At 44.3% G+C, this 16,971-nt stretch overlaps 1 protein-coding gene across 1 annotated transcript in view; it reads left to right on the top strand.

Moving 5' to 3' along the window:
- TSPAN5 (tetraspanin 5) overlaps positions 1-16,971 on the top strand; it is a 249,422-nt gene that overhangs the window by 178,955 nt on the left and 53,496 nt on the right. The window contains exon 3 of the mRNA XM_040328139.1: positions 12,465-12,611. Within this exon, the coding sequence (XP_040184073.1) occupies positions 12,465-12,611 (147 nt within the window). The remainder of the gene's footprint in view (positions 1-12,464; positions 12,612-16,971) is intronic.

Below are 16,971 nucleotides of genomic sequence, written 5' to 3'. Positions count from 1 at the left end.
TGAGATGCAGAGACTGCATGGGCACAGCCCCAATTTTACAGCTGTGTGGGTGTGGGTGCACAGTCATGAATGTAGGGTAAAGCAAACCAAAGAAATCCTTCAGGGTAGCGCTACAATCAAAGGAGGATGAGAGAGTCCCACAATTATGTAAATAATACATTTATTGAAATGTCTCAAGGGCAAGAATCTCCATAATACAGCCTTGTGAAACAAGATGTACACAGTGCAATATGAAAGCAGTTCCACGTGATAATACACCTCCGAGACAGTTTAGCCACAGGGCTGATGTAAACATTCAAGCACTTCTGCTGAGCAAAAAACTCCTCCCACAGGCAGAGCGTCACACATGCAGTCGGCAAAGCCAAGGCATTGGGCATCAATAGTGGGCGATGTGCTGTACTCTTACCATGACCCAGATGGATATGTGGGCGATCCGGCATGCGGGCATACGATCGGCCGTGGATGGGGAGAGTGTAGGGTACACGGCTGTCAATTTGGGAGCAGTGGCTGTGTTCATGTAGTTGTTGCATTCCATTTGACATGAATTGGACTGCAAACATGGCCCTTGCATGGGTGTATAATAGGGTGACCAGACATCCCTAGTTTCAGGGGACAGTCCCCTGATTGAGGACACTGTCCCCGGACCAAGTCTGTCCCTGGTTTTGTCCCCAGATTGGATTTAATAAGGGGCAGGGGCAATTTCAAAGACAGTCAGTGCAGAATTAAAATAAAAAAAATAGAATTACACCCCCCTGCTCCGCCGTGCCTACTAGCATAGGAGGGTTGTATTTTTTTTACATCATCTGTGCCCCTTTCTGATGATCATCTGCTGGTCGGAGCGGAGGTAATATTTCTTCAGTTTCGGGCGCATGCCCATTCAGCTCCGCTCGCATTTTCTTCTGCCTTGGCTCAAATCCTGGCCAGCCACCTCCCTATCTCCTTGCCTTCCCTGGTCGAGTGATCTTCCTTTGCTCCCCATCCAGTAGTAGCCGGGGCCCAGAGAGTGAGACTGGAGAGGCTGTGAGGCGGGCGGCGAAGGGCAGAGAGTCGCTGATTGTTGCCATTACTAGTAAAGAAAAAATATGTCCCCGGATTTCATTTTAAAAATCTGGTCACCTTAGTGTATGATGTAGTAAATTTGTGTGAACGAGGCCTTATAGCACACCTCCTTTTTTTGTATAAGTAAAAATGTAGTCATCTCATACAATCTATTTATTACCAGTCATAGTATTCCAAGCCAGGTTAGGAGCAGTTAAAAAAAAAAGTTCCATGTAAAAGCAGTGATCTTCGCAGATGGGTGTTGCATTGAGTACCAACGATTGTGTGACTGCAGTCTCCAGGAATGGAAATGTGGCCCTGGTTGCATCTAATACTCCAATGGCCATTTTAGACTACCGTATTTATCGGGGTATTGCGCGCTCCGGCGTATAGCGCGCACCCCTAAAGTGGACCCAACATTCGTGTAAAAAAAGATTTTAGTACTTACAGTTTTGGTGTCTTGCGCAGCGTCCATCGGCGGCCTCGTCGGGTCCGGCGTCCGTCTGCGGCTTCGGGTGTCCTCTTCGTCGGGTCCGGCCGCCTTCTGCGGCGTCCTCCTCGCTCAATCCCCGCTTTCCCACGCCGAGTTTGAATACTGCGCCGGCGTATACCGAGCGCAGTACACTCGTGTATAGTCGGGCAGGCTCGGCTACTCTCGCGCTCACGTCCTGTACGTCCAGGACGTGAGCGCGAGAGGAGCCGAGCCTGCCCGACTATACACGAGTTTACTGCGCTCGGTATATGCCGGCGCAGTATTCAAACTCGGCGCGGGTATCGGCGTATACCGCGCACCCACGATTTTGCCCTTATTTTCAGGGCAAAAAAGTGCGCGGTATACGCCGATAAATACGGTAACTGTTTTGGGTCATCTATACTGATGTTTGCTTAGAAACAGAATAGGTGCCACCTAACAAAATAAAAATGATTCTTCAGTGTCAGTTACACAACTGTAGACCAGAAATAATAACCAGATGTAGGGAGGTGCTGGTGAAATAATATGCATTAATTATGGAAGTTGGACATCTGTAATCTGAGGAAAGTAATGGCATAAAGAGAAGAGAAATACTTGAAGGCATGGTTGGGAAAGTAAAGAATAAAATACTGAGCCTGATATTTGTGTGGCTCTTTATTGATTTCCTTAGCAGTTTGTGATTATTTCCTAACCATTTACTTTTCTCCTTAGGGGAAGAATAGTAAGACAGAGTTCCATTTACCTGTCCGTTCTAGTTACATCAAATGCAGTTAGTGCTATACAAGAAACCAGAGTTTTCTATCTGGTGAATTCCCAACAAAGCAGAAGACACTAAAATGTCTTCTTCTGTCTGTCTGGCTCCAGAATATGTTTATACTTTAAACAGACAGGAATCTGAGGACTCATATATTATCAGTAGCTTCTAAGTGGTTTAGTGGTTAGCACTGCTGCCCTGCAGCACTGAGGTCCTCATTTTGAATCCGAGGCAGGACACTAACTTCAGGGAATTTACATGTTTTCCCTGTACTTGTGTAGTTTTTTTTGGGTGCTCCAATTTCCTCCCACACTGGTAGGTAAACATGCTGGTAGGTTATATGGCGCCTTTCTAATTTGGCCCTTGTATGTTTGTGCATATACGAAAGGGACCTTAGATTGGGATCTTCTTGAGGGCAGAGACTTATATGAATTACAATATTTAAAGCACTAAGTAAATTGTTGGTACTATATAAAATACCCGTAGTAACAATAATGTAGCTTAAAGTGACCCTAAAGCCTTGTTTACATTAGCTTTTCTCTCTGACCTTTTCACTTTAATGTGTCATGTTCAGTGGGCAGCAGTGGGCAGCAGTGCCCACTGAGTGCAACAGTGGATATAATTGTAAATGGGGAATTTGGAGGAAGCTGAGAGCAATAGAGGATACATTTTTGAGTTCAGATTACATACTTGAATTTTTAACCAGATTTTAATGTCATTAAGCCATTTTGAGTCAATTCTGTTTTATAGCATTAATACTTAATTATTATTTCTTGGTAAACTGTGCACTTATTTGTTTTGCTGTTGCAGATAATTACTTAAAGAATCACTAAAATAACAAACATGTTATACTTACCTCCACTGTGCAGCTCGTTTTGCACAGAGTGGCCCCGAACCTGGTCTTCTGGGGTCCCTCGGCGGCTATCTCGGCTCCCCCCCGCAAGGACTCAACACCTTCATGCGAGCGAGCTTGCATGGTGTTAAGTGATTGCGGGCGCGCTCCCGTGATACAGCGGCGGCCATAGCCGACTGTATCACTTGGCCCCGCCCCCCAGCGTGCCGCCTCATTGGATGTGATTGACAGCAGCGCCAAGCCAATGGCTGCGCTGCTTTCAATCCATCCACTGTAGCCAATCAATGGCCAGGCTCAACGGTGAAGAGGATGTCGGGGGCGAGCACTGGACTTTCGAGGGGTCAGGTATGTATATCGGGGGGGCTGGTATTGTCGGATGTTTTTTCACCTTAATGCATAGAATGCATTAAGGTGAAAAAACTTTTACCTTTATAACCCCTTTAATAGAGGTATCATGTATTTCCAGCAAGTGTAAATTATATAATTACAGTAGTAAAACATAAATAAAAAAGTTTTCTACAAAAGAAAATACTTAATACGTCTTTGGCAGACGCAAAGTCAAGTTTTCACTGTTGCAGAACTATGCTGTCCAATAAATCTGTTTTGTGTGCCTCCACCACCCACCATGTTCTATGGTTCCATCTGCTGGTCCCAGCATCACTTCTGTATCCTGTAGTGATGCAGGGGCTGGAGGATAGAATCCCAGAGCTCAGTGAGAAACCTGGCATCATGTGTAGACCAAATCAGGGACTGCCAGAGAGGTATTAAGCATCTTATTTTCCAGGAAATTTTAAGTGGTTGTAAAGGCAGAGTTTTTTTTAATATTAATGCATTTGATGCATTAAGATAAAAAAACCTTCTGTGTACTACATCCCCTCCTAATAATTACCTGAGCCCTATCTCGATCCAGTGATGTTGCATGAGAGACTCGACTGCCCGGGACTTCCCATTGCCTGAGACAGCAGCGAAGCACCTTTGGCTCCCGCTGTTGTCAAAGTCAGTGAACCAATGAAGAGAGAGAAGGGGCAGGGCCAGGCTGCGGCTTCATGTCTGAATCTACACAAAGCTTTGGCCCGGGTGCCCCCATAGCAAGGTGCATGCTGTGGGGCACTCAACAGCAGCGAGGGGCCAGGAACACCGAAGAGGGACTTGAGAAAAGGAGGATTTGGGCTGCTCTGTGCAAAACCACTGCAAAGAGCAGGTAAGTATAGCATGTTTTTTTTTTAACAAAAGAAAACTGAGACTTTAGTATCATTTAAAAAAAAATGGTTTTAGTAAAAGTTGATCTAAATACATTTTTGTTATGACTTTCACAATTTTAGGTGTTTTATTGTCCATATTTTTTGCTGTTGTGTTGAATACAGACATTTGTAAGTTAACCACTAGAGGGAGCTCAGTTTCCGATTTAGGTTAATTCAGACTTCATTCTTTACAACTAAAGAATAACTGACAATAAGTACATTGACTTTGTGAGAAGGAAAACTAAGTCCCCATTTTACATGGCACACATTTCTGCTGATCAGAGCAGAGCGGTTACATGACAGTTCTGAGTCTGCTCAGTTTATGCAAAGCGGATATGGACCAAGCCCACTCTGCTCTATGGGCAGCTGGGTTGTGAACAGGCTCCACTGTGCATTTACACATGACTGCCCTCTGATCCGATCTACCTAGACAGAGAAGGACGGATCCCCTTCTTTGTTTTTTGGATTGGAGGTAGGCGGGTGTAAACAGACACAAATCTGTTTACACCTGCCAGTCCATAGGCGTTAACAGACTGTCCGATCAGGCCTGCCTGAAAAACTTACAGGACAACCTGTCTCCAAACTTTCTAAACAAAGGTCCAGTCTACTGTCCTCTAGATCAGTGTTTCCCAACTCCAGTCCTCAAGGCACACCAACAGGTCATGTTTTCAGGATTTCCCTCAGATGAAACGGCTGTGGTAATTACTAAGGCAGTGAAACTGATCAAATCACCTGTGCAAAATAATGGAAAGCCTGAAAACATGACCTGTTGGTGTGCCTTGAGGACTGGAGTTGGGAAACACTGCTCTAGATTTTAGGGGGCTGGAATGTGGCCAGTGGGCGTAGAAATTGTCCTGTCATCAGTGGTAGTAAACCATGCATCTTTGGTATTAGGAGGCGGAATAGCGCCCCGTTGTTGGTGTCAGTCTACGAAATAGTGTCCCATTCTTTGGTATTAGTTGGAGAAATAGTGCTTATGATTGGTATCAGTGGGTGGAATAGTGTCCAGTCATAGGTGTCTGTGGGAGGAACAATGTTCAATCATTGGTATTAGGGTTGTCCCGATACCACTTTTTTAGGACTGAGTACAAGTACCGATACTTTTTTTCAAGTACTCACCGATACCGAATACCGATACTTTTTTTTAAATGTGTCCCCAAATGCAGCCATGTCCCCCACATATGCAGCCATGTCCCCCACATATGCAGCCATGTCCCCCCACAGATGCAGCCATGTCCCCCCACAGATGCAGCCATGTCCCCCCATATATGCAGCCATGTCCCCCCCATATGCAGCCATGTCACCCCCATATCCAGCCATGTCCCCCCCATATGCAGCCATGTCCCCCCCATATCCAGCCATTGTCCCCCCCATATGCAGCCATGTCACCCCATATGCAGCCATGTCCCCCCATATGCAGCCATGCCCCCCCCATATGCAGCCATGCCCCCCCCATATGCAGCCATGTCCCCCCCCCATATGCAGCCATGTCCCCCCCCCCATATCCAGCCATGTCCCCCCATATGCAGCCATGTCCCACCCCCATATCCAGCCATGTCCCCCCCATATCCAGCCATGTCCCCCCCATATATGCAGCCATGTCCCCCTTACCGTACATGCTGCCGCGCCGCCGCTTGGTTAATACGGGCGGAGAACATTACAGCTTTCATTTGAATAGCTGTAGTCTTTCGTGCCGCGTATAGACACTCCCCCTTGCTCGGGATTGGACAGTTCACCTGAGCAAGGGGGAGTGTCTATACGCGGCGAGGCGGGAAACACTACAGCTATTCAAATGAAAGCTGTAATGTTCCCCGCCCGTATTAACCAAGCGGCGGCGGCAGCGGGGATGCGGCGGCGGGGGGTGCAAGTATTCTATTTCGGTATCGGGGGTATTTGCGGGAGTACAAGTACTCCCGCAAATACTCGGAAACGGTCCCGATACCGATACTAGTATCGGTATCGGGACAACCCTAATTGGTATTAGTGGGAGGATTAGTGCCCCATCGTTGGTTTCTGTGGGAAAAATAGTGCCCCGTTGTTGATGTCAGTAGCAGGAATTATGCCCTATTGTTGGTGTTAGAGGGAGGAATAGTGTCTTGTATCAGTGGTAGGAAAAGTGCCCCAAGGGCCAGATAAAGGCAGGCAAAGAGCCATTTTGGGCCACAGTTTGGAGACTACTGATCTAAACCATTACATAAGAAATCACGAAAAATACTAAACATTCCCTTTTAACTAGCTAGCTACATACATAGATTCTATTGCTGTGTTGCGTTAAAACACAGAATACACTGAAGGCATTCATTTCAATTAAACTACATTTCTTATCTTTAAATGTAATTTGGGTTCCCAAGTTAATAGTTGAATATAAATGTGTAGCTGTAGGAAATATTGAGACGGTAATCTTGTACCTGTGAACTATTTTGCCTCCAACTTTCCCTGTGATGTTCGAAAATGATGTTTTTTATTAAGCGGCAGCAGAATCACCATGTAGCCTACAGTGAGTTTTCTACTGAGGTGTTTGATCATTTTGGAAGCTATTACTAGAGGGGATGGGTTGTCATCTAGTTTGGGAATATATGGGTCAACTTGGATTAAAAAATGCTAGGATTTCAGAATCCTGAATTTAGTTACGGCGTGAATTGTAAGCCTTTCTGTATTGCTTGTTGTACTCGCTTGATGTTGGAGCGGTACTCTGTCGTTTTTCACCAAATTCGAGAAACTCCCTGATAATAGCTTTTCATTGGGTTGAGGCATAAGTGCTTCTTCCTCACCCCCCACCATGACCCACTACATAATATACAAAATACTCCTGCTTCTATACATCCCTCAATGAGCCTGTATAACATTCTAATGATGTAAGGCAGACTTAGACTGAGGCAAGACAAGTCATTTGATATCGTATTTTCAGTATGCATTCTGCAGCTACTGCTTTGCACAGGTCCACTGTCATTCATTCTATAGCACTAAGTGGCTGCAACGTGGCCACTATATTAATGAAGGTGCAAGCTAATACTGGGCCATTTTTCTTGTTCTTAGTCCCAGTCATCTGATAAAACCATCAATGTTAGTAGGGAAATTAACTATTAATTCATCGATTAATCTTAAATTGTTTTGATCGATCAAATTTTTTTTTAACGATCAAAATGATTTTGATTGGTACTCAGCTCTCCGCCGGCTTCTGGGCCTTCAGGGAGTTCCGTCGAAGATCCGGGGACGTCACAGACACCGGCGGGGCTTGCCGTGTCCATCTGAAGGGCTCCTTTGCTGTGCCTTCATATCTGCATGTCGGCGGGACCTTACTATCTGCCACACGCAAGGGCTGTTACACTTCCCTCTATCACTTCCCTCTATCAACCTGGGATTCTACAACCATCCACTGGGAGTTGTGATAGTTCCCTTCACGGGACATCTACATGCCGACGGACTGATGTTAACTTCTCCTCATCTGGATTCAGCAGTGGCATTGTTGTACACATTTTTATACCAGTATCATACTTAGCCACATGTTTTTATGACTGCTTTTGCTACCGTTTGGTATTGCTCACACCATTTTTACAGTTAATGTAGCTACATCAATTTTATCTCCAGTGCAATATTTATTTTGTTACCTACTTTAACCATTCCTGGTGTACTTGTTCAAAGACACTTTCAGGCAGGCAGGTGACTCAGTGATCTGCAGTGCATAAAATATATACATGTGTATATATACAGACTTGTATGTATGACTGCAGGCCATTCCTAGTGTACTGTTTCTAGTAAACTTCAGGCGGTGTTTTGCTAATCCAATTTTACAGCATGTCTGGAAGACCACCAAGGAAAGGCAGACGCTCAGTTCACTAAAAGAGGGCAAGCAGGCTCTGTGTCTACAGCCAACAGTGCTGGTCGTGGACACAGTGCATCCTCAGCACGTGGCCGTGGGACACGCTTGTCCTTTTTTTCGTTAGCTGGCCGCGTTGAGCCACAATTGTACATCCTAATTCATGAGAAAATTAAGAAATTAAAAGCCCCATCCTAACAGGACAGGGGGGATAGGTATACATATATACAGTATAGCTGTGAACAGGAGAAGGGAGCTGGACACAGGGGGGCACCCATTCCCATCTATGCAACTTTGATAATCAGCAACTTTAAAAAAGGTACATGCTTTCCTGCGACTGATCCAGAGAGTGTAAAGTTGGATCAAAGCTGCACTCTGTCGCATCAAAGTCGCACTCTAATTTGTGAAACTTTGTGGTCGAAATAGTGGTAACGTGACTTGTCATGCGACTATGTGTCCAAAGTCGTATGACAAGTCACAATAGCTCCCTCAGCTGGGCGTGTGTCACACCATGCCATCACAGTGCCATGCAGAAACAACCACGCGGTTGTACACTGTAGGAAATCTGCACCATGTTTGAGCTGTTACTATAGAAACTATTACAATGCTATTTTATTTTCACAGAGAAAAATGAAATCTTGGTTGCTGTGGGTGACAACCAGATTTCCTTTACTGTAGTTCCAGAAATCCATTTCCATTTTCCGTCAGTCTGTCTTCATTCGATTTCTGCTCCGTGTGGTGCAAAGAGTAAATTCTACCTTGTGTATTGAAATGTTGACATGGCCCCATAGCGTGCTTTGTGCCAAGGCGACAGCTGCATTTCTACTTGGATTTTTATGAGTCCACTACCCTCTTTTTTTCCTGGGCCTTTCCCAGCCATTTCTGTTTTCCTATTCTCCTGCTCTGGCTATTCTGCAGAAAAGCATGTGTGTAAACTGAGGCAGAGATAAAAATATTCCTCACACAAATTTCTTCATGTGTTTAAGTATTTATGGATCTGTCAGGGCTACAGACCTTTTTTTTTTACAGTCAGTAACTTCAGAATATAGCTTTGGCTGACTGCACTTCTCTGAATTTAGAATAAAGGGGAAGTAATGAGGTGTGAGGAAGAGACACGGATCCCTAGCAGTTTACACATTCAGCATTTACTGGCTATTCCTCCAGACTTGCAGGACTTCATGCTAACCTTTCCATATAGATACACTATATTACCAAAAGTATTGTGACGCCTGCCTTTTACACACACATGAACTTTAATGGCATCCCAGTCTTACTCCGTAGAGTTCAGTATTGAGTTGGCCCACCCTTTCAGCTATACCGGCTTTAACTCCTCTGGGAAGGCTGTCCACAAGGTTTAGGAGTGCGTCTATAGGAATGTTTGACCATTCTTCCAGAAGAGCATTTGTGAGGTCAGGCACTGATGTGGACAAGAAGGCCTGGCTTGCAGTCTCCGCTTGAATTCATCCCAACGGTGTTCTATCGGGTTGAGCTCAGGACTCTGTGCAGGCCATCAACTTCCTCCACATCAAACTCACTCATTCATGTCTTTATGGACCTTGCTTTGTGCACTGGTCCAAATCATTTGGTGGAGGCGGGATGGTTGTTTTTCAGGGGTTGAGCTTGGGTGCTTAGTTGCAGTGAGGGAAACACTTAAAGGAAAAAATGTTTTGCCTAAAATTAATGTCTGCAAGGTAGACAGACAGAATAGTGTAATGATTCTGTTAAAAAACTAATAAATACCTATTAAATTCCTTCATCTATATCACCTCCGGAATTCTAGTTTCTGTTCTCTCATTCACTTCCTGGTTTGCATAGTTCGTTCATGTAAGAACTACATTTCCCAGTATGAATTGTGGCACGCCCAGTAATTCACACCTCCTTGAAGTCTCTAACATGTACGGACACGGGCTGTGTCTGTGTCCGCTTTGCATACACAGAGTGGACGCAGACCTGTCATCTGCTCATTGTGGCCCACGACTGTTTTTTAAGTCGCTTAAGTGGCCCTCGCTCTTCAAAAGGTTGGGCACCCCTGGGTTAAGGAGATCTAAGATAGATGGCTATACTGCAGTATCAGAGGTGGTAGAGTTGGCAGATGAGGTGGGACCAGAGCTTGTATTTGGGGAGGGAGAGGAAACCCACGTTTACTATTGGGCAGCCCATCTGTGCAGGAGGGGGTTTTCAGGAGTGTTTGGGTTGTTGCAGCTGTTACTGTCTCTCGCCATTGCTGGTTGGCTGTACCGCTGGTTGTGGAAGCATTTAGGGCCTGTTCACACCAGAATGTTGTGTGGGAAAGGAGCGTTTCTGTGTGCATCTCCCACACCGCATGGGAATGTGCTGCACTTGCTAGATGTGTGCAGGTGCTATTAACCTCCTGGGCGGTGTTCCCGAGTCTGACTCGGGGTGAGATTTTTGGGCTACGATCGGTAACCCCGAGTCAGACTCGGGCTCGCCTCGCTGGATGTACAGGGAGTTTTACTTACCTTGTCCCTGGATCCAGCGATGCCACCGCGCTGTGTGAGCGAGCAGGACCTCGCTCGATTCACACAGTGCCTCCGTGTGACGCCGATCTCCGTTCCCTGCGACGTTACGACGCACGGGGACGGAGAACGGCGCCAAATTCAAAAAAGTAAATAAACACCTTACATACAGTATACTGTAATCTTATAGATTACAGTATACTGTATGTAAAAAAAACACACCCCCCTGTCCCTAGTGGTCTGTCCTGTGTCATGCATGTCATTTTATATAATAAAAACGTTTCTTTCTCCCTGCAAACTGTAGATTGTCCATAGCAACCAAAAGTGTCCCTTTATGTCAAAAATAGTTTTAGATCAGCAAAAAAAACAGCGATAATAAATTATAATCACTTGCAGAATTGTGCGATAGCGATTTGTGGGGAAATTCGTCATAAAAAAAAAAAAATAATGACAGCAACAATTCTGCAACTGAGCAAATTTCAGTGATTTTGATTTGATTACATTATTGAATAATTTTTATTATAATTATATTATTATTTGTTATAATTATTTATAATTATTTATTATATTATAATTTATAATTTTGTTTTTAAAAAAATGTCATACCCGGGATGCCTATTAGAAGCTTGTTTGGTCAGATTTAAGTGAGTTATTTCTAAAAATGACAGACCTACAATATAAAACGCCAAATTTCCTTGCAAATAATGGTACCGCTTTCAGCATGTTTTTTCTGAAAGAATCATACCGCCAGGGAGGTTAATTGTTAATGGCACCCCAAATGCATCTAGCAGGGCATTTGCAGCCACCAAACTGCATGATACCACAGTACCATGCGATTTGGTATGGCACAATTTTTAAAAGAAATGCCTACTTTTTGAGTGTCAGTGCATACAGTTGATATGAACGGACTGCCAAGAACGGAATGTGTGTGTTATGCTTTCTATTGTTGTAAGGTAGGTAACCCAGCTTGGTTCCGTACCTTAGCTATCTGCATATTGGCTCTCTGGGCTTTTGTGAAATGGCTAATGCCGCGTACACACGGGATGTAAAAAATGTCATTAAAAACGATTGTATGTGGGCTCCAGAGCATTTTCACGACGTAAGAAATGTCCATTAAAAATTTAGAACATCCTCTAAATTTTAACGTAAAAAATGGTCGTGTGTGGGCTTTAACGACGTGAAAAAAACGTGCATGCTCAGAAGCAAGTTATGAGACGGGAGCACTCGTTCTGGTAAAACTAGCGTTCGTAATGGAGATAGCACATTCATCACGCTGTAACAGACTGAAAAGCGCGAATCGTCTCTCACCAACGTTTTACTAACACAAAATCAGCAAAGCAGCCCCAAGGGTGTCTCCATCCGAATGGTACTTACCTTTATAGTGCCGTTGTACGTCACTGCGCTTTGCTAGAGCATTTTTCACGATCGTGTGTAGGCAAGGCCGGCTTAACAATAATCGGGTTGAAAAAAACGTTGTTTTTTCTAGACCATTAAAAACGGTTGTGTGTACGCGGCATAAGAATCAGCTGAGATTGGTTCAGGATTGAGGTGCTGTTTGTGATACCTAAGGTTGTTGCTTTGTCCATTACCAGCCAGTCATGCTCGCCTTGAGATAAGCATTTTTGAGCACCATGGGATTTTGGGTACCTAAGATTTTCTAGAAGATATGTATGCAGGTTGTTTATTAGTATTATGAAACTGACAGGTTTACTATGCTTTATGGAACTAGTATTGCATGTACTGTATGCTTTTCTGTATGTTTATGTAATGCTTTGTTTCATACATGGCTGTGTCTTGTTTTTTCCTTCTCAGGGTGTGCTCTCCAACATCTCCTCCATTACTGACCTCGGGGGGTTTGATCCAGTCTGGCTTTTCCTTGTAGTAGGAGGGGTGATGTTCATCCTCGGCTTTGCTGGGTGCATCGGTGCACTCCGAGAAAACACTTTCCTCTTGAAATTTGTAAGTACATTATAGAACCTAGTTGATTTTTTTTGTGTACGATAGATACACTTGGGTAAATGTGAATTTCTGTAAATGTATGTGTATATGCATATGAATGTAAATATTCTTGTTCTCAGCCAGCTTCATGCTGTTTTCATATATTATTTTCTTCTTTTGTTGTTTAACCTTTTTCAGAGGGCAATAATGCCAAGATGCCCAGGCCAAATTTAGTAGTGTTAGCATGTAGGGTTGTAAAGGTACAATTTTTTACCCTAAATAGCTTCCTTTACCTTAGTGCGGTCCTCCTTCACTTACCTCAACCTTCAATTTTGCTTTTAAATGTCCTTATTTCTTCTGAGAAATCCTCATTTCCTGTTCTTCTGTCTGTAACTCCACACAGTAATGCAAGGCTTTCTCCCTGGTGTGGAGTGTCGTGCTCGCGCCCTCCCTTGGACAACAGGAGAGTCAGGACGCCCACTAACACAAGCTTCTTTCTGCAACGTAGGGAGCGTCCTGACTCTCCTGCTCGCCCCCTCAAGGGAGGGGGCGAGCACGACACTCCACACCAGGGAGAAAGCCTCAAATTACTGCATGTAGTTACAGACAGAAGTAAAGAAATTTCAAATCTAGGTGGACAGGTATGATATCCACACAATTGTATTATTTTCATTGTATATACTGTTATACTTGCTTTTTGCTGTTAGTTAAAGGGGTTGTAAAGGTTCATTTTTTATTTTCTAAATAGGTTCCTTTAAGCTAGTGCATTGTTGGTTCACTTACCTTTTCCTTCCGTTTCCCTTCTAAATGTTTTTTTTCTTTGTCTGAATTTCTCACTTCCTGTTTCTCCTCAGTCAGCTGTTCTGGCTGACTAACCCTCGCTCGGTTGAAGGGGGAAAGGCATTGAACCAACGTATCTTTGGGCGTAAATACGACGTGATACTGAGCATGCGCGCGCATGCGCCGTTCGTTCGGCCATGCATCTACATGGGGTCAAGCCTCATTTAAATACAACACGCCCCCTACAGCCTACTTTGAATTACGCGCGCTTATGCCGGCCCATTTACGCTACGCCGTCGTAACTTAGGAGGCAAGTGCTTTGTGAATACAGCACTTGCCTCTCTAAGTTGCGGCGGCGTAGCGTAAATACGGTACACTAGGCCCGTGCAACGTAGATCGGCCGAACGTGAATCTAGGCCTACCTTTTTTCCTATTCCTCCCCTTCTCTCCCTCTGTCATCTCTCCTTCCTGCCCACTGCTAAGGGATGCATGCCTGACAGGCCACCCTGTCTCATAAAGGGCTAAGTTTGAGTCATTGCCAGTAGCTTACTATCTTCTATAACAGTGGTCATCAACCCTGTCCTCAGGGCCCACTAACAGGCCAGGTTTGCAAGATAACTGAAATACATGACAGGTGATCTCATTTGCTGGTCAGTCATTGCAGTATTCTAGTCTGCATTTCCCCAAGGTAATACATAAAACTTGGCTTGTTAGTGGGCCCTGAGGACAGGGTTGATGACCACTGTTCTATAAGATTTGGCTCTTAAAATTGTTTTCCTAAATGTAGAGGGCCTCAGTGCACCCAGAAATAAGAAGTGTTCAGATAACTTAGGTCCAAACATGCTGATATACTGTGCCTTCAAGAGACCAACTTCTCTCATTCATCCACTCCCAAAAATGTAAGCGCTTTCTACTCCCACATTTATATGGCAACAAACAACATAAGCGCAGATGTATCCAATTGGACTTCAGATGATCAGGTAATTTTATTTGCCAATGTGTCAAGGATAGTAGACTATTCCAATGTTCAACAAATAAATAAAAAATCCCCACAATATTACCCATAATGAACTTTTTAGATATCCCCAAATTTATAACTACACCTCACAGATTGCCTCCTTACTTTACTGCTTTGGAAAATTGGAACTATAATATCCAGGTGACCTTTGCAGCCCTGATCTCATCTTTACTTCATTCCTATTGGAAAATAACCTGGGGACCAGATTTGGGGAGGAAGTGGAGTAACAAGTCCGGCTGACCACCAAGTAATGTTTTTATAACTATAGATGGTAGCCATGAAGGCCAACTTCAAACTCCTATCTTAATGAAATCTGGTTCCCATTTGTTGCAGAGTTTTCTCCTCATTGCTTTCATGGTTGTTTGGACCTTGGAACATTCTTACATATGTGGCTAATTGTCCTAAGAAAAGCCATTGGCTGGAAACCAGGTGAAGCACTTGCTACAGAAAAGCCATAGGATAGTACTTAAAGGGGTTGTAAAGGTACAATTTTTTTTTCCTAAATAGCTTCCTTTACCTTAGTGTGCTCCTCCTTCACTTACCTCATCCTTCGATTTTGCTTTTAAATATCCTTATTTCTTCTGAGAAATCCTCACTTCCTGTTTATGTCTGTAACTCCACACAGTAATGTGAGGCTTTCTCCCTGGTGTGGAGTGTCATGCTCGCCTCCTCCCTTGGACAACAGGAGAGTCAGGACGCTCTCTACATTGCAGATAGAGAAAGAAGCTGTGTGTTAGTGGCGAGCACGACACTCCACACCAGGGAGAAAGCCTCGCATTACTGTGTGGAGTTACAGACAGAAGACAGGAAGTGAGGATTTCTCAGAAGAAATAAGGACATTTAAAAGCAAAATCGAAGGATGAGGTGAGTAAAGGAGGACTGCACTACGGTAAAGGAAGCCATTCAGGGAAAAAAAATTGTACCTTTACAACCCCTTTAATCTCTAGATGTACATTTTCACAGTAACTATGTAGACTGTTGCCAAGCCTAGGAATACTCCCCACTTAGGCTTTCGTAAAGTCAAGAACCAAATAATTTGGATCCTGTGCAGTAAGATAAGCGTTATGACTAAACTCAATAAAATCCAGGCTCCCTAGGTGAACACCGGCATCTTCATTTATACCCTGGTGTGCCAAACCCACAGGACGAATTGCCTCCCCCTTTCCTTGCTCTGTTTTTGTTTCTTAGCTTGTCATAGCTTAGACGTTGTTCTCTTTCGCATTCTTCTTGCAGACCAGTTAGGCCCCGTACACACGACCAAACATGTATGCTGAAACTGGTCCGCGGGCCTGTTTCAGCATACATGTTTGGTCGTGTGTAGGCGCGAGCGGGCCAAATTCCAGCAAACATTTGCCCGCCGGGCCTTTTCCCAGCGGGCAAATATTCCTGGACGTGTTTTAAAACCGTCCGCTGGAATCCTGCCCGCTCGGACATGTATGGTCGTCAGTACAGACCTACCGTACATGTCCGAGTGCCCGCCGTCCCTCGCATGCGTCGAATGACTTCGACGCATGCGTGGAAGCCTTTAAATGGCAGGCCCGCCCACGTCGCCGCGTCATCGTCGCGGCGACGACGCGGACACGCCCCGCGTAGTGTTTACGCGCGGACTTCTGTACGATGGTTAGTACAACCATCGTACAGAAGCCCTCTGGCAGGCATGTACGGTGAAAACGGTCCGACGGACAGGTTTCACCGTACATGTTTGCTCGCGAGTACCCGGCCTTAGAGTATGCTGGTAACCAAATATTTGTTTCATACTCACAAAGCACACAGCTTTTTTTTTCACACTTACCCATATAACATGTATTTCTATTCCCTCGTTAACAGGAGTACCTGTACCCCAATTTCATGTTGGCTTATCATTTTTCCCCGTTCTCTTTTTTATATGCATTCTTTATTTATAGAAGGTTTTCAAAATTACAACCAGCAGAAAAACATAGAAATACACAAATTACATAGACCTAACCATCCACGTACAAATTCAGAAAGGGTACCATCAGGATACCACCATAATTCTAGGTCTAGAATTTTCAACATAGATGCATTATAAACCCATCTTGGGCCACAAGTAAAGCCCAACAGGCTTCGAGGGACTAGATCAGGGATATGCAATTAGCGGACCTCCAGCTGTTGCAAAACTACAAGTCCCATCATGCCTCTGCCTCTGGGTGTCATGCTTGTGGCTGTCAGATTTTTGCTATGGATCATGGGACTTGTAGTTCTACAACAGCTGGAGGTCCGCTAATTGCATATCCCTGAACTAGATGGTTGGTCAATCAAAAGCTTGCCATGAACATTTGACCCTTTGTTAAAGAGCTGGGATTACTTAATTGACTTAATCAGTGCTTATTGGCTACCTTTAACTACTTTTAGTTTGCAAATGTAATTAAAAAGTATTGAATTGAAATAAACAAATTCCTGTGTTGCCTCATGACCTCCATTCATAGGCCCTTGTCCTTCACACACCTGACAGGAAGGACATCACAATAGGATTTTCAATGCAGACTCTCCACCTACCGCATTCAGCAGGAATATTCTCTAATAACAGCCACATTGTATTTTATAGTTTAAAATCCATAGTCC

This window comes from Rana temporaria, chromosome 1, assembly GCF_905171775.1.
Source record: "Rana temporaria chromosome 1, aRanTem1.1, whole genome shotgun sequence".
Lineage (NCBI taxonomy): Eukaryota > Metazoa > Chordata > Amphibia > Anura > Ranidae > Rana > Rana temporaria.
This window is presented reverse-complemented; position numbering and strand designations above follow the sequence as displayed.